A 17523-nucleotide genomic window follows, 5' to 3' on the forward strand; every position below is an offset into this window, starting at 1 on the left:
TTCTCTATTGATGGCTTTATTTCTGGGACGGAAAATAATGTACTTTGTTTTATTAGTGTTCAAGGTTAATTGATTAATGTTAAGCCATTGTGATAGGTTGTTTAGCCAGCTGTTTGTTTGCCTTTCAAGCATTTCTAAGTCTGTTCCAGAAAAAAATACATTAGTATCGTCTGCATACAGGATTATATCTGGCGTGAGTGGAATATCGATAATGTCATTAATATAAAACAAAAACAGTAAGGGTCCTAAGATGGAGCCTTGTGGGACCCCGTATTTTATTGTTCCTAGACTTGATTTTGCCTGGTTTATCTGCACGTATTGTTGTCGACTATCTAAGTAGCTTTTTATTAAGTCAAATGCAATTCCTCTGATTCCATAGTTGTATAACTTTTGCAACAATATATTGTGGAAAGTGAGAGTAGCGCAAAACGGGACAAAGGGACAGAGAAAGACAGACACAGCACAGGCGCTAACTTCCGACTGAAAGAAACCAGGGCGGCCAAGACGAACGATAATCCGTGAGGGGAAACAGGCGCATGCCTGTTTCCCCTCTGAATCGTGCACATCCGTAGATCCTCATTCACATGTTTTTCATTATCTTTCTGGGCGCATGCGCCTGTTTCCCCTCACGGATTATCGTTCGTCTTGGCCGCCCTGGTTTCTTTCAGTCGGAAGTTAGCGCCTGTGCTGTGTCTGTCTTTCTCTGTCCCTTTGTCCCGTTTTGCGCTACTCTCACTTTCCATGGATCACCGTTACCGACTCGCCCAAGTTTCTACCCTTGTGTAATATATTGTGTTTGATGGAATCAAACGCTTTCTTGAAGTCAAGGAAAAGTCCTATTGTATGATATTTTTACTCAAAGTTTCTTATTATTTTATCTTTAGTATTAAGTAACGCTTTTTCAGTGGACTTGTCTTTCTGAAAGCCATATTGTTGTTCTACAATTATACCTTCTTGTTTACAAAAATTTAATAAGCGAATGTAAATAATCTGCTCCATAATTTTTGAAAAGACTGGCAAAACCGATATTGGTCGGTAATTATGTAAGTCGTTTTCGTTTCCCCCTTTAAAAATTACTGACACTTTCGCAATCTTTAGCTCATGAGGGAACACCCCAGTAGAAAGGATTAAATTACATATGTGAGAAAGCGGACTGCTGATATGCTGTGCTACTGATTTTATGGGTTGGACCCTGAGATCATCTATTCCAGAAGATTTATTATTACTTAGCTGTCGTATAATGGCACAAATTTCTTCTGAAGTTGTAGGAACCAGGAAAATCGAGTCCCTGAATATTGATTTCATGTATGTTTTATGCTGCTTATTGTTGTCTATGTTGGGATTGGGAGCCCCACAGTTCCACCTCTATCCACCATATTGGACCGTGGCGTCATCATTGGCACGCGGCAGGGGGTTGTTTCTACAATGCTTTTGTAGATGGCACTATAAGTCTCAATGCGAGATGTGCTGTTTTCTAGTTGCTACCACAGATGGCGCTGTGATCTCAGGGTGGTGTAGACCCCACGAAATCTCGAAACGTGATGAGTAGTTGCTGGCACAGATGGCGCTGTGATCTCGGGGTGGTGGCATACGCCACGAAATCTCGAAACGTGATGAGTAAGAGCTAACGCTCTTAAAAAAGAAACCTGCCGTTGTGGCGCAGTGGTTATAGCGCTCGGTTATGTGCGAAGACGCGCGTTCAGTACGGCCGCGGCGGCCGCGTTTCGATGGAGGCGAAACGCAAAAGGCGCCCGTGTGCTGCGCTACGTTCCAGGTGGTCTAAATTAATCCAGGACCCTCCAGTACGGCGTCCCTCATAGTCAGTGTACCGTTTCGGGACGTTAAATCCAATATACCGAAACCAAAAAAAGGAGCCGTTCGTAAAAAAAAAGCACAGGTCAACAGATGCGTATGTTTGTTCAGGAAGATCACTGCGAAACTAAATAAAACGGAAGGTAATAATAAGTTTGACGTAATGTGAAACCTAATCTTCAAGCCCGCAGCTCATTATTGCGCTTGGCTTTCACCGAAAAGCAGCTGCTACGGCTGAAACAGTACGCATTTTATGCTAGCTTAAGAGCAACTAGTAAAGTGCTAACGGGAGTGGAATCCTCTTGACGCTGTGTACGCAGATCTGATTTCTATGGCTATCGCCGCTAGTAGAAAAATTCGGCGCTGTCTAATTGACATGCTGATCGACAAAATAATTAGTCACTTAAGTTGTCATGTATGATCGTACGGGATTGCTCATAAGGCGGCGTAGCGTGTTCCCGCGCAGACGTCGCAGAAACTATCGGGTGGTGTTTGAGGTCATGTTAGTGAAGGTGCCTGCGGGCGTGCTCTTTCAGTCTTGCCGCGGGCCTTGACCCGTTATCTTGACGAAGACGGCGCTCTTGGTATAGCGTCTTCTGAACGCTTTTGTGCGTTTCGACGCTGCCGTTGTTTGCGTTGCCGTACGAGACACCGCTTGCGTTCATCATCATCATCATCATCATCATCATCATCATCATCATAATCATCATCATCATCATCATCATCATCAGCCTTACTACACCCACTGCAGGGCAAAGGCCTCTCCCATGTCTCTCCAATTAACCCTATCCTTTGCCAGCTGCATCCACCCTTTGCCTGCAAACTTCTTAGTCTCATCCGCCCACCTAACTTTCTGCCGCCCCCTGCTACGCTTGCGCTCTCTTGGAATCCACTCCGTTACCCTTAAGGACCAGCGGTTATCTTGCCTTCGCATTACATGCCCTGCCCAAGCCCATTTCTTTCTCTTGATTTCGACTAGGATGTCATTAACCCGTGTTTGTTCCCTCACCCACTCTGCCCGCTTCCGGTCTCTTAACGTTACACCTATCATTTTTCTTTCCATGGCTCGCTGCGTTGTCCTTAACTTAAGCTGAACTCTTTTCGTTAGCCTCCACGTTTGTGCCCCGTAGGCGAGTACCGGTAAGATAATGCTGTTGTACACTTTCCGCTTGCGTTACGCTCCTCGTATGGACTCTGCATAGCACTCGGCTTCGCTGTTGCGTATCCAAGTGGCTGTGCATGCAAGCGTCGGCGATAACGCGAGCTGCTTTATCGTAGACGATGAGCGCGTGAACGTGAGGCCGAAAAAGCGGCATTCCTTCAGTTGCTGGTAAAAGCTTCGGCAACACCTCCCAGAAGGCGCTGTTCGGGGTTTATTTCAAGCAGACTCGTAAAACGGCCAGTAATAGCACCTAGAACCAGCAAAGCACGCTCTCTGCTATTTAACAATGCCTGTTTTGTAAGCATATGGCTACTCAGTATACTACGCTTCCGACACCGTGTTTTTTGAACGTTCTCGAATGCTCGAGCCCCTATACTACGGAGTAGTGCGCGTAGAACTACGTTGTCAATCAATCAAGCAATCAATCAATCAATCAATCGATCAGTCAATCAATCAATCAATCGATCGATCAATCAATCAATCAATCAATCAATCAATCAATCAATCAATCAATCAATTTAAGGAGAGAGCAAGCGAAGTGAATGCGAAGAAAAAACGAATGGTTTGATATGAGCTGATGTTCGTATTGTTTCTATAGTTACGGCGGCGCAGTTCGTACGCGACAGCAGGACACGACATAAAACATTCTTGGCACTGAGCCGTCGGTGCGTTAGGGAACAAATGCCTTCGCCTACCGTTCGTCCAATGCGGCCGTAGCCAGCGCCTTTACTCGAGCGCGGGGGCGCCAGACGCATCGTATTTTCTGTGCGCCGGAAACGTGCACGCTATCTTATCGGCAAGAGTCTAGGAGTGGCTGGTGTTTTAGCTCTGCTGCACTTATGCGGGTATATCGATAAGCACTCCCAAGTTCCTCTCGTGGTGCGTACTTAGCGTGGCGTTCCCTTTGGCACATTGTTGCAACGACCGATGTCACGATATCGCTTGGGAGTTCCGAGAATTTCATGAGCACGCCTGAAATCCTGGTGCCGTAGCAGCAGCGCAGCAGCAGCAGTAGCAGCAGCAGCACAGCAGCAGCACTCAGTGCATGCCGTATGCATGTGGCATATACGGTGACAGCAGGATGGTTTTTTTTTCGTCAGGGAACTCACAGGCCTACCTCCTGCATGGGTACGTTTTCCTCACAAGTTTCATAAATAGTTGAGGCGTAGACCCTCAAAGATTTGCCTCCAAATGTGGAAGGCACAGCTGGATTCAGAAATTCAGGGGACGAATTCGAATTCCAGAACGGTTCTCGGCTTGATGGTCCCTTGGGCACCACACTCTGTCATTTCTTGACTGCCGAAATAATCGGGCGATATTTATTGTCACAAGCTGTGACGTGAATACAGCTGTTGCTGCGTTCTCGTAAGACTGGGTATGTAATATACGGTATGTATGTGGTAAATGGAGGGGGGTGGGGGTGGGGGTGGGGGGAGCGCGAAGCATATAGCTGCTCTGATGCGACAGCAAAACGGCGCTATAATTAAGTGGGTGAACACGAAATAGCTGGTGCAAATCTGTGGGCCTTAACTGCGACTGATTCTACTTTATGCTTTACTCAGTGCCTACACTGATTTCAGCTTTTCTAGCCGCCTAATACAACAGATAGATAGGAAATCTCGCGCTATGCTATCAAGACCAACGTGCTGCTTCCCTTCACACATTTTCAGCACAGCTAACATCTTTTTTTATTTCTTTTGTGACATTTCAGAAGAATGTAAATACCGTCTTGGGAAGCTTGAGAAAGTTGCCAACATGCTATGCTGTGCCGAAGCGGAATACTAGCGTCCTGCGGCACTTCCGATTGCAATATCCGGTCTCCTTTTCTCACTTTCGCCATACTTTTTTCCGCTATTCATGTTGGCATAGTGTTTCAGTATGCTGGCTGTGAAATAATGGCACCGACCTCGACAAGTTGGTATAGTGAAAGGTATCGACTTGTGTGCTAAAATAGCGGCGCAAAGAGCGGTTATTAAAGCTGATAAACCTGAACAATCGGGCGAGTTATAAAACGAGAAAAGCGGAATATATGAGGCGGTCCTTATGGAGGAGGGAAGCCAGCTGGACTAAGGGCGGTGGCTTGTTTGCTAGCCACGCCTATCTAATCTCTGAGAGCAAAAACGACAGCACATAAGGTTTGGCATGAGTAGACCTTGCACGAGTGAATGTGGATATTTTTCCTTTTTCGGACACCGGGAACTCTAACATAGGCCAGTTGATTATCCACGTATGTTTTGGGTAAACATCCTCAAAACCTCACCCGTCACTGAACACGGAACAAGCACACGTCCTTCGCAAAGTTCAGACTAACACTCGCCTCACTCCACTGAATCTCTACAACTTCGGATGGCGTGACACAGCTCACGGTATCCCAACTGCCCACAGATCAAGGCAGACACAGAACTCATTCTCTACTCATGTAACACTGGTTATGCTCACGCGCGCTCTCTGTAAGACAAGCCCGTTGTTTCTTGGGCGGTACGGGAAGATTTTCCTTTTTTTCTTGGCCCTTCTAGGGGGTATGCCTGTAAAATAACCGGCTTGATTATTGCTTACTTCCAAAGTAAATGCACGTACGATGGACAGTTCTGGCAAGTCTTTTGAGGAGCGCATTTATGTGCGAAAGTAACTTTCACTTTCCGAGTTCAGTCTAGACACAGCGCCACACATGTCTTGCCTTAGGCGAGTATGTTCTAATGTTACTTGTAATCCGTCCATTCGTAGGTATATATCTAAAGCGGGCGAGAATAGAAGTTCTGGCTGTTTATAGCTGCTCACGTTGGTGCATCCAATTTCCGAACGACAGGAATCCTGCGGATCCTCTTCTTCTCGCAGCTGGTGATCAGGTAGTCAGCGCAGGATAAACTAGATTTATATATGTGCACAGAAGTAATGATTCTTGAGAAAGAAACAAATAGCACTGTAATTTTCTTTCGTGTATTGTGCGAGTAACCTGTATATTCTAGCAGCTTGCATGCGGGAGGTGTGGGATTCGACACCCAGTGTCGCCGGATACACGCCGATGATACAATGGTTAGTAGTTTTCCCCTGGCCTGGCGCTCAGGCTTGTATGGGGTGAAAAGCTTGGAAAATGGGTCCTTAATTCAACCTTGTGTAAAAACAATTACCTTGTGCCATGGCGCTCTTTGGCCGGAGCTGCCCTTGCGGCATAAAAATTCATCATCTTCACCATTCTAGCAGTGTTAAAACTCCGACCTTTCAACAAGCACGCTTGGAACGACTTTACACCATCCTCAGTGCATGTCGGCAGCAGCCGCTTACCATTTTTCCTGTACCCTAAATTAGACATTGTTGCCGACACTCAGTCAACTGAGTTTTCTGTGCGGTGTGAGTCAACCAATAAGGTGTTGACTCCGCCGCCGCTTGTTCAATAGGCGCCTGCATGGTAATGCTCCATCGGACGCAACCAACGCAAAAAGCCCGCATAAGGCGGCCGTAGTCGCATAAAGAAGGTGAGGATAACATAATCAGCGGAACTGCGTTCAAACTCTGCGAGCAAGAAAGCGAAAGAAGGAAGCTCGCAAGCGGGGCTGACGAGCACTAGAGCTGACTAGCGCCAGCGCTCTTCAGAGTCCGTAGTAGGCGTTTCTCTTCGTGCAGTTTGAACTCGCTGCTGTAATGACTCAAGTAGCCGGAGAAATTTCGCGAAGTTGCTGCCAGTTAAAATATTGCGAGACGCAAGCAGTAGCGAGAATTTTTGGTCTGCTATATTGGACGCAGTATAGTATTACGCGTACCGTCTATTTCAGAGGACTCGACGCATCCCATGTGCACCGCCGAGGTGCTCCAAGCTGCTCACGCTGCGCTGTGGCCTGTCCTTCCCACGAGGTGTCGCTTCCGTGCTCGCCGCAGGCAAAGCGTCCTCTGTGTACGGCACGGGCGAACAGTGAGAGTAAGTGTCGTCCGACGGAACGATATTCGAGGTGGTGTCGCGCAGGAAGAGATAAAGGCTGCTTTGAAGTCGTCCTGATAACATTCGCATAGAGAATCGAATTTCGATGGGCACGTCCCTTGCTATGGCGCGTTCCTGGAGAAGGACGCGTAGAGACTGCACCTGAACCGGGTGCTGTGGATTCGTCCGGAAAGCTGTGAATGCATTAGGAAGGTGCCAAAAACCGATGAGTAGGCACCGGTAATCACGCTGAGTGTGTCAACTGTCCAAGAATAGTTGACTACTGCCAGTGGATTAGGACAGGCCGCTCAGCACGTCGACTGCAAATGCAGGCCGAACAAAAGAGTTAGATAAAGCTATGTAGTAGAGCGCAACCAACCATGGTTGTATTAGATCGTACAGATAGGCCTCGAATGAGTTGACCGCACCGTCAACCGAACTTGTCTTCAGTGCTTATAACGATTTGAGAACGAAGTTTCGAGTGCTGTACCGAATTTAAGCCACGAACGCGGCCGGAAAAGCTGATGCTAGAGAAGCTGAATCAGGCACTTTCTCAGAACGATCTGTTTAAGTGAACGAATAAGAATAGTACTACAGTCGAACCTCGCTATAACGAAATGGTTTATAACGGAATATTGGATATAACGAAGGAATGATTACTCTCCTTGGAGCCTCGGTCAACACGGGCTATAACGAAGTAGTAGCAGGGCCCCGTAAACTTCGTTGTAACGAGGTTAGGTTATATTGAGTTTAATGGCGCGAAATCAACTAAGGCTACACTGCGCCTAACGAGGTTCGACTGTATAACCTATTCAGGGTAATTAAAGGCGTTTCCAGCCTGTCCCCCTTTCTGGGGACTGGCAGCGAATAAAAAAAAATGAAAGCCGTTTTGGTGGCGAAGGTTAAGTTTAAATTACATGCTCAGCGTACGATGGTCAATGAGTCAGCAAAAGCGTGTGCCCGATCAGGTTCCACTTAGGCTACGGTGAGTGCACGAGTGCTGGCGGAGAGAATATGTGCACGTACTTACGGTGCTGGAGAGGTGTGCGAACGATGCCTCGGAATAGCCTGGGCTCACCCGTTTATCTCCCCTCTTTGACAATGGAGTTGGTCGTGTTTGCGAGGGCAGACCACGTGGGCGCCTTCGGTATCGCGCGCCTTTGGAGCATTTCCACGTGTATTTATGAGGGGCGTGTTGCGTAGCTGAGCTCTACCGTACTTTGTACGAGTGACGTTGCCGCACAGTTTCACTGGACGCTAGGCAGGTTACTCTGATCGCACTGCGAATGTATATATATATATATATATATATATATATATATATATATATATATATATATATATACATACACACACCCGGTGTGTATGCACACGCACACACACACACACACACACACACACACACACACACACACACACACACACACACACACACACACACACACACACACACACACACACACACACACACACCACACACACACACACACACACACACACACACACACACACACACACACACACACACACACACACACACACACACACACACACACACACACACACACACACACACACACACACACACACACACACACACACACACACACACACACACACGCACACCGGGTGTTACAAGGAAGACTTAGATTTTCAAAAATAGTATTTTTGAGGCAAAAATATGGCTTTTATATAATAATTCAGTATTTATTTGCCTGTTCGTCCGGTGGGATGTAATGAGAAATCTTAACATTTTGTAGTTTTTCCGGCGGTCATAAAAGGGCGCCTGCTAGCACTTCATATGATCATCAGCGGACTGCGCTCCAAAAGATAGGTGCATTCATTAAGCGAGTGAAATAAATTGCGCATTGTGAGAGTTAATGTAGGAGGTGCGGTCTAAGTGCGAGTGCGCTCATTATGGGAGAAACACGGTATATATAAGGAAACGTCACCAGAAGAGCGTCTTCCTGTAATAAGCATTGAAACAATTGTTCTTAAGTTCTCCGTTTTTAATCAAAGTCCGTTGAGGACGGGTGCACAACAGGAATAGAAAGTTTAGAAAAGGTTTACAGAAACTGGACATTACTGGGGACCAGCGCCACGTGATCTGAACGACACGGCTTTCTTGTTGTCAGTGCCACGTGGACGAGGTAGAGAAGCAGAAAACAATACAACATAGCTTGATTTTTAATTATAGCAAAACTTGTTTCTGTCTCGACAAGCTCATGCGAAAGTTCTCGGCGAATACAGCTTTTAAGTGACTTCGATTATAAACATGGTCTGTAGACAGTCTATAGACTTCTTATAGACTCTGTTACTTTCCTGTAGATATTTCTTTTTGCCTATTCATGGTCTAAGACTGCATATAGAAAAAAGTATACTATATGTGCATGGTCATAAATCTATAGATTGTCTATAGACTGCCTATACGATTTTATACTGACTTTAGACTGCTCTCTAGGGTTTGTCTATAGACAGTCTATAGACTTTATAGACAAAAGTCTATGGTCAGTCTATAGACTGCCTATACGATTTGTGCGGACTATAGACTGCTCTCTAGGGTTTGTCTATAGACAGTCTAAAGACTTTATAGACAGAAGCCTATGGACAGTCTATGGACTATCTAAAGAAATTTTTGTAAGGGATCTATTGTCGCAATGCGACACTATTGCGTGTTGAAGCCAAAGGGAATCCGACCCGTGCTGCCACACGTAATGCCAACTCGTGAAAAGAAGAGTTCGAAGTCTATGCCAAACATCGATTAGATTAATGGTAGGGTAATGCTTTGTACGCCGTAGCTACATCTACGAGGGACATAATAAATGACGCTTCGCATGTCACAGATAAACACAGTGTGCAAACATGGCCTGCAGCTACGCGTCTAACTTCGGAATGTACTTCTTCATTCCGAAGAAGTCAAGGCACGCTTCTAATTCAGGTTGTTCGGATTGCATATGCGATGCCAATTGCCTCCAGCAGAGCTCGAACGACGCACTTGGAGCAGAGCCAATATACGTTATACCCGTCTTCGTGCAATGCTTCTTTTAAAGGAAACTTATTGGCACAGTTCTGAGGAGCAGTGCTAAATATGTCACTTCACTTTTTGTTGTACTTTGCTCGTGTGCAGAGCATGTGTGCAGGTATGCAGGGTCTCACACGTGCATCAGGCAACTCGGTTGCTGGCCTCGTCGATACGATCGCTGTTCCTTGGACGCCACTTAGGACGCGCTACTCAAGGACAACCGTCCGCGGCTATGCAAATCATGCTACCAGCAAGAGTCGTCAGCTTGAAGAACTTTGCCTTCTCACGAGCACCTGGTAGATAACAATTTCAGAGGCAGTCCCTTCACGTTCGTGTACGGCTCCTATTGCATAACCACACGTCGCTATAGTGCCTTGCGCGGGCCAATACACGTGGCTGGCAGCTCGCGGCGTCCGAGCTTAGCTTTCCAGTGTTCAAGAATGTACTGATAATCGTCTATTTGTGTGTACAGTCGGCAGTTCCAGCACAAACAGAAAAAAGAAACGTGTTTTATATAGTCTCGACGTTGCTGCCGCGGCGGGCAGGTCTGCGACTTCGGCGACAGTTGGAGCGCTATATATATATGTACACACGCAAAAAAAAAATCTCGTTTTTTGCTAGTCGCGTGCACTGGAGGAGTTGCTTTGCCTGCATGCTTTCGAAAGCGCATGTATATTCGCACGACACAGCCAGATTTTGTCGAGCCACAGCGGCGAGGGTAACCGTGTTTTCGAAATTAGAAAAACTGATATGGCCATCACTAACGACCGGCTACGAGTAGCCTAACTGTTATAGTTAAAAAGTTCATTATCAGGAATTAGTTGAGCGACTGACTAGTTAACATTATTTACAAGTTTTCTGATGCCTGGCAACGCAGGTATTATTGGGCCGCTGACGCCGCCTTCATACACGAAAAAGCCTATTTAAAAAATTTGGTCACCTAAGTGGAAACACCTGACACACACACACACACACACACACACACACACACGACACACACACACACACACACACACACACACACACACACACACACACACACACACACACACACACACACACACACACACACACACACACACACACACACACACACACACACACACACACACACACACACACACACACACACACACACACACACACACACACACACACACACACACACACACACACACACACACACACACACACACACACACACACACACACACACACACACACACACACACACACACACACACACACACACACACACACACACACACACACACACACACACACACACACACACACACACACACACACACACACACACACACACACACACACACACACACACACACACACACACACACACACACACACACACACACACACACACACACACACACACACACACACACACACACACACACACACACACACACACACACACACACACACACACACACACACACACACACACACACACACACACACACACACACACACACACACACACACACACACACACACACACACACACACACACACACACACACACACACACACACACACACACACACACACACACACACACACACACACCACACACACACACACACACACACACACACACACACACACACACACGCACGCACGCACGCACGCACACACACACACACGCACGCCACGCACGTACGCACAACACGCACGCACGCACACACACGTAGAGCGAGAGAGAGCCTCCTCGCCTTGCACTGAGCGAGTGACACGAGCCTTATTTTCTCAACAGTTTTGACAGCCAGTCTCAAATGAAGCAAATCGAATTCACGTCAGCGCACGCACTGTTAAAACTGTTGAGAAAATAAGGCCCGTGTGCTCATTGCAAGGCCAGGAGGCTCCTCATGGAAGAACTAAGAACGCCAAATTTCTAGACTGAATTTCTTCCTGAGAACGGTGCGCAGAGCCGTAGGAACGGTGGGAGTGGAAAAGATAAGCTCCAGTGTGCTTTGAAACAAATATTACACGCCTGTTTTAAGGCGCTCGTATTATAAGCCCCAACATGGAAAAAAAAGTGTCCGGCTTTGTCCGGCAGCGTAGTGCTGTGTACACCACCTGCCAAACACCTTCCACCTTTCAGGTAGCAATGCAGAGAGAGAAAAATAACGTCGTAACACCGCAACGCCCCTTTCAGAAGTCCAATAAAAGTAAGTGAAGCATGTTTTATGCACTCCAGCACGAACTAAAATGTACCCCATGGCTGTCCATAATCACGCGGAATGACAATTCACTTTATTTAATTCTCTACTTGGGCGTCACAGTGCCGCTCGTGTTGCAATTTTCTGACTGAGTAATCCTCTAGTGTGCCAACTTGACACGCTGTATTGGCCGGCAGTTCCGCATCCGTCGTGCAATCATTGCAACGGCGTATACGTTTTGATAGCCTGCATTCCTCACCATAGAAGGCAGTGCTGAGAGTGTTCCGGGAAGAGATATAAGGTGACGTGGACGGCAGACAGTAGGCAGCCAGTGGCCATAAATAACTACTCTTAAAGCTGGCAGCGGCGGTTGTCACTCTAGGTGATAATTCCGTTTCGAGTGTATATGCATCTTCTTTTGTTTGACGAGTTTTCACATAAAGGGCTTCATGCAGGTACCTTATTCCTGCTTTTAAATGCGCCTTACCAGGAACTTAGATTAAGAGATCTGGCAAGTTCTCAGCTGTGAGTGTTAACGCTTATTGCCTTTTTCTTTGATTAGATTTTGGTGTACGTGACTCCTTCGGAAAAAGAAAAATGTTGGCCATGTTTATTAGGCTGCTGTGCGTGGCAAGGCTTTAGAATATGTGCGGCAATGAAGCACAAAAAATCAGTACGCGTTGGACGCAGACAAAGCTTCGTTTTCTTTGCCCTTTCGAGCGGCGGCTAGTATGCCGTCGCCTCAGAACACGCAAGGCATCCACACGCCGAGTAATCAGCACAAATGAACGCTCACAGTCTATGGCTTGATCCGTTTTTTTTAATCCCGTCCCTATGGCAGAAGTTATTTATATCATCGTACTGAGACAGAATTTTCAGCCGGCAACGCGACAATAACTGCCCCTTTAATAGCGAGGTATAGCATAGCGTGATCCGCTACAGGGATCCGCTACAGGAATCCGCTACAGGGATCCGCTGCCGCGGATCCCTGTGACCACGTGACCACTGATTACGCGTTGATTGGTCTCGACGCGGCAGGCGCGCACGCAGGTGACGGGCACGTGGCGCCATCCGGCGCCATCACGGCGTTCTGCGCATGCGCAGTGGCCCCTTGCGAAAGCGGTGATTGCAGATTGCGCTATGCTATAACTCTCTAATGATGACTGCACCGAAAGCGCCCGGAACGGCGCTTCTATCTGTAACCGTTGCCACAGCCGCCAAGTTTCTCCCCTAGGGGTTGCCTTATCCATTTGCAAAAGCAATTTCAACTCAATCGACTGTTGAAAATTGTCCGACGTTTAACGTTTACAACATTAACAGTGCAGGCTGTGATCTCGCAGTCGAGTGTACGCCTATGTACGTGTCGACGTCGACCACATCAAGTTTAAGACCTGTGCGACTTGAGAGGAGCAAAATACAAAAAAACTCTCACCCTCAAGCCAACCTAGATCGCATGTCCACAGATGGCGACACATTTCTGAAGGGTCACGTGACACAAGGGATGTCGCACATTCCCTCATGACAATGACCCTTGTGTCAGAGCCCCCCCCCCCCCCCCCCCCCCCCCCCCCACCCCACCCCGGATAGCATATATCACCCCACGCAACACATTTGCCATGAACTGAGAGAAAAAATTTCTGCTTCGTCCCTACGCTCGTCTTAGTGCCTAGGTAGAGCGTACATGACATAAAAAAATTCTTAGCTTACCGCTTCAATAGGGTTAGCGGGGTCGCACTGCTTGCCGACATAGCCGGCAAGGTAACGACCCTGCAGTCATGCCCGCGCTAATACGACACTATAGCCTGACGTTTGGTTTGTTTTTATGGGGTTTAACGTCCCAAAGCGACTCCGGCTGTGAGGGACGCCGTAGTGGAGGGCTCTGTACTGTTTAAACCTCATGGGGTACTTTAACGTGCACTGAAATCGCACAGCGCACGGGTCTCTAGCATTCCACCTTCAATGAATTGCGACCATGGCGGCTGGGATCGAACCCGCGTCTTTCACGGCACTAGAGCAACACGCGTTGGCGTCGACAACATTGCTGCAGAGCGGCGGCACTGGAGCATAGGCCGCCGGCGTACATTGGGTAAATTGGCATTGACGATGAAAAAGTTGAAGGCGCGCTTAACTGGCTCCCTGGGTCAGTGGACACCTCAATCATGCTTTCAGATATGTGGCGGCGTTGTCCACCTGCAGAAAACTGTGCTTTCGCACAGCATTTCATGCTTAGTAGTGATAAACCGCCAGCCGTTTTTTTTTTACCTGTGTGATCAGACAGAAAACCTCGTTCGTGACTGTTCACTGCGCCTTTCCTCTGCAAATCGCTCGATAGCTTTATTACAAGCCCACTTATACTATCGAGGATACCTTCTTCGTCTACCACTTCCTCTTTTCATCACATGATAACCTGTTCTGCTACCTTTGCGGCACCCGCCGCGGTGGCTTGGTGGTTAGGCGCTCGGCTGCTGATCTGGAGTACCCGGTTTCGAACCCGACCGTGGCTGGCGGTCGACCGTGGCAAACGCAAAGGCGCCCGTGTGCTGTGCGATGTCGGTACACGTTAAAGATTCCCAGGTGGTCGAAATTATTCCGGAGCCCTCCACTACGGCACCTCATCCTTCCTTTCTCCTCTCATTCCCTCCTTTATACCTTCCCTTAGGGCGCGGTTCAGGTGTCCGCCGATATGTGGGCAAATACTGCGCCATTTCCTTTCCCCAACAACCATTTATTATTATTGTTACCTGTGCGGCCTTGTACGCACTGCACGCTACATGTGGCGGTGTATGCAGTGTTCGAATGGTCATAGGTGCTCTTTGTTGTAGTGGAATACTGCGTCGTCGTGCAATGAGCACGAAGGTAGAACACCCAAGAACAACTTCGTCTTCTTCTAAAACACAACGCTGCACTCATGATGGTGGCAGTATGGTGACACGGAGCGCTATCTAACGACGCGTATAGAAATCACGCTCAAGGTGCAACCAAATTGAAGGACTCTGAGACAACATACGTTATTTGAGAGCATCATGAGAAAACAGCACGTTGACACCTCTTTGACGCGTTAGCGCTGCTTCTTGAGTCCCGCGTGAACGCGCTATTTTCTCCACGTACTCAAATAGACAGCAGCAACCATTGCCTAATTATGCATTGCTGCCAGCCGGTCTTTAGCGTTCTCCGGGTGAGCTTGCATCCGGGTTGCTATCCGGGTGAATTATCTTTCCGTCAGAAGGCGGACGAAAAGAAATGTGCACACAATAGAAAGCGAAAATGCAGATGAATAATGCATTCCCGCAATAAAATGTAACATATAATGCGTTCCTTCAAGATCTCAGCTGCGAGGCGTCTTGACACTTTCTCATTCATCGAAACGTGGCCAGGGCTATAGCACTCGCCATCTTGCGCCGCAACAATAGATAGTTGAGCCTCTGTGGCGCAATCGGTCGTGTGACGCGGAACATCGCGTGCGATGATCTCACAGGAGGGCGCTTAGAGAACTTGTTGGGCAAAGCGAATCGATATCCGGCTGTTTCCGACGACGAAGAAATTGAAGAAGGTGCGCTTATCTTTATACAGTAAGCGATATCGGCACTCGATCGAGGCGCCTCTGTAAGGAGAGCGTATTTTGTCAAGGCTGTTCAAAGAGTGATGCTCGAGGGAAGCGGGCAGCGATAGCGCCACCGAATGCTTACTGCTTCGAAATCATCATCATCGCAACTGTCGCAGCCACGACCACTACACCCATCATTATTCTGCAGTGATTACTAAAGGGTGCCTCGTCCTCCATATTCATTATGCACTTGAGTACATTGCGGGTAATGTGCCTCTCTCAAAGAGCCTCCACTTCTGGCGCACACAGCGCGCACATGGATGTAGAAAACAGGGCAGCAAGAGGATGAGACACAAGGGCTGTCTAGCAACTAATTCGTCGCTGCAAAGTGTTTCCAAAATAATGAAGTAAAGAACGAAAGCAAACACTATGGAGAAATTGAAAAACGGACAAAGACATCATTACACGCCATGCGTAATATGCTGGGCGAATAGAGCACATGGACCTGTCAGTGGTTTCCTGCCTGGGATAAATATACCGAAGCTTTTTGTCTAGAGAAACTCATTGGAGCGATTTCCAGCTCAGTCGCCTCCTATAGTCGGCGGATTTAGTTGGTCTCTGTCATATTCCCTTTTGAAATGATTTTGATCTTTACTGTGGTTGTTCATTTTGGAACTGTCCGCAATAAATAACTTCTTCTCAGACAGCTCAGTTGTCCTTTCTGCACTTTTTTTTCCACTTCTGTTTTCGGCACGACGTTTAGGCGAAGGAAATACATCAGTGGTCTCCAATATGTCCTGTTTTCCACCTTCCGTGGCTTCGTTATTCCGCGAGGGTGCCTCCTCCTCCTTCTCTTTATTCAAGATAGCTTCACTGAAGCCCATAAAAAATGGACGTTATAAACTTCAAAAGAATATGTAACTTTCCAGAACTAGCACCTTCAGTTGCGATAGCCTTCTCTTGGTATCCGCCCTTACACTCAAATAGATGGTTGGTTGTCTGACCTGCGCATTACGCTTCTATAAAAATGAAGGCACATGCCTAATAACGCATCCGCTCTTTTAGCGTACAGTCGGGAACAGAAGTCTAAGGACCTCGTGCTCCCTGAACGAAGCTGATAGCTCTGCTATTAGCCAGTGGCTGGAGACAATATTTGGGGGATATGAAGGAGCCTGATAATGACTTTCACCTCCACTAGTGTGGTCTCCTGCCGGCGGCTAGTAATAGTAGTAGTAATTACGGAGCACGCGGTCCAGAGACTTGTTTCCCCGACTGTACCTCATGCGGGCAGTTTCCGCCGCAATTTGTCATCCCTTTGCCTGTGCTCACCGCCTTCGCTTGCGCTGTGTAAGGCTTTTCTTGTTGCTCGCCAAGGTTAACCCCCGGCTCGCATTCTTGATCTTTGCAAGCACTCCCTGACCGCACGTTAGAGCAAGACAAGGTTTCGAGCTGTCTGCAGTAAGTGTAACGCAGGCTCCCACTACTGAACCGCGTCTTAAGTCTATGGGGAACCTGCGCTGCCAAGATGGCGCTGCAGTTGTTCCATTCGGTGACTCAAAACTGCTTTTGTCAGCCGCTTGGGCCGCTGCAAACGCGAGAACACATTCTGCGCGATTAGATACCCGCGTTTGGCTGACAGCATTCATTGCCCAGCTTCTCTCGGCGTAGCCCAGATAGCTGACGCACGGCACGTGCGCCTTCGACAGAGCGCGGAGGCTCACGCCAATAAGCGCTTGAAGGTAGCGCGGAAAAGTACTAATAGTACTACCCAAAACTGCTTGCTCTTCTCGCTAGGCAGTGTGTTATGGCGCTGCAATCGGCGCCGCAAACTTCAGCGCAAGTTCCCCATAGTTTACATACGGCCATTCGGTCACGTAAAATGGCGCC

At 47.7% G+C, this 17523-nt stretch overlaps 1 protein-coding gene across 5 annotated transcripts in view; it reads right to left on the reverse strand.

Moving 5' to 3' along the window:
- Positions 1–17523, reverse strand: part of LOC144121237 (uncharacterized) — a 28733-nt gene that overhangs the window by 4830 nt on the left and 6380 nt on the right. The window contains exons 1-2 of one of the 5 annotated variants that reach the window (XM_077654345.1): positions 7918–8037; positions 6733–6859 (exon numbers count right to left, since the gene is read on the reverse strand). The exons of 2 other annotated variants lie outside the window; for them this stretch is intronic. In XM_077654345.1, coding sequence (XP_077510471.1) covers positions 6733–6763 — 31 coding nt within the window. In that variant the 5' untranslated portion in view covers positions 6764–6859; positions 7918–8037. Of the gene's footprint in view, positions 1–6732; positions 6860–7913; positions 8038–17523 lie in introns of those variants that run through there. 2 more of the 5 variants (XM_077654344.1, XM_077654343.1) reach the window with 2 other exon arrangements.

Source organism: Amblyomma americanum, chromosome 2 (assembly GCF_052857255.1).
Source record: "Amblyomma americanum isolate KBUSLIRL-KWMA chromosome 2, ASM5285725v1, whole genome shotgun sequence".
Classification (NCBI taxonomy): domain Eukaryota; kingdom Metazoa; phylum Arthropoda; class Arachnida; order Ixodida; family Ixodidae; genus Amblyomma; species Amblyomma americanum.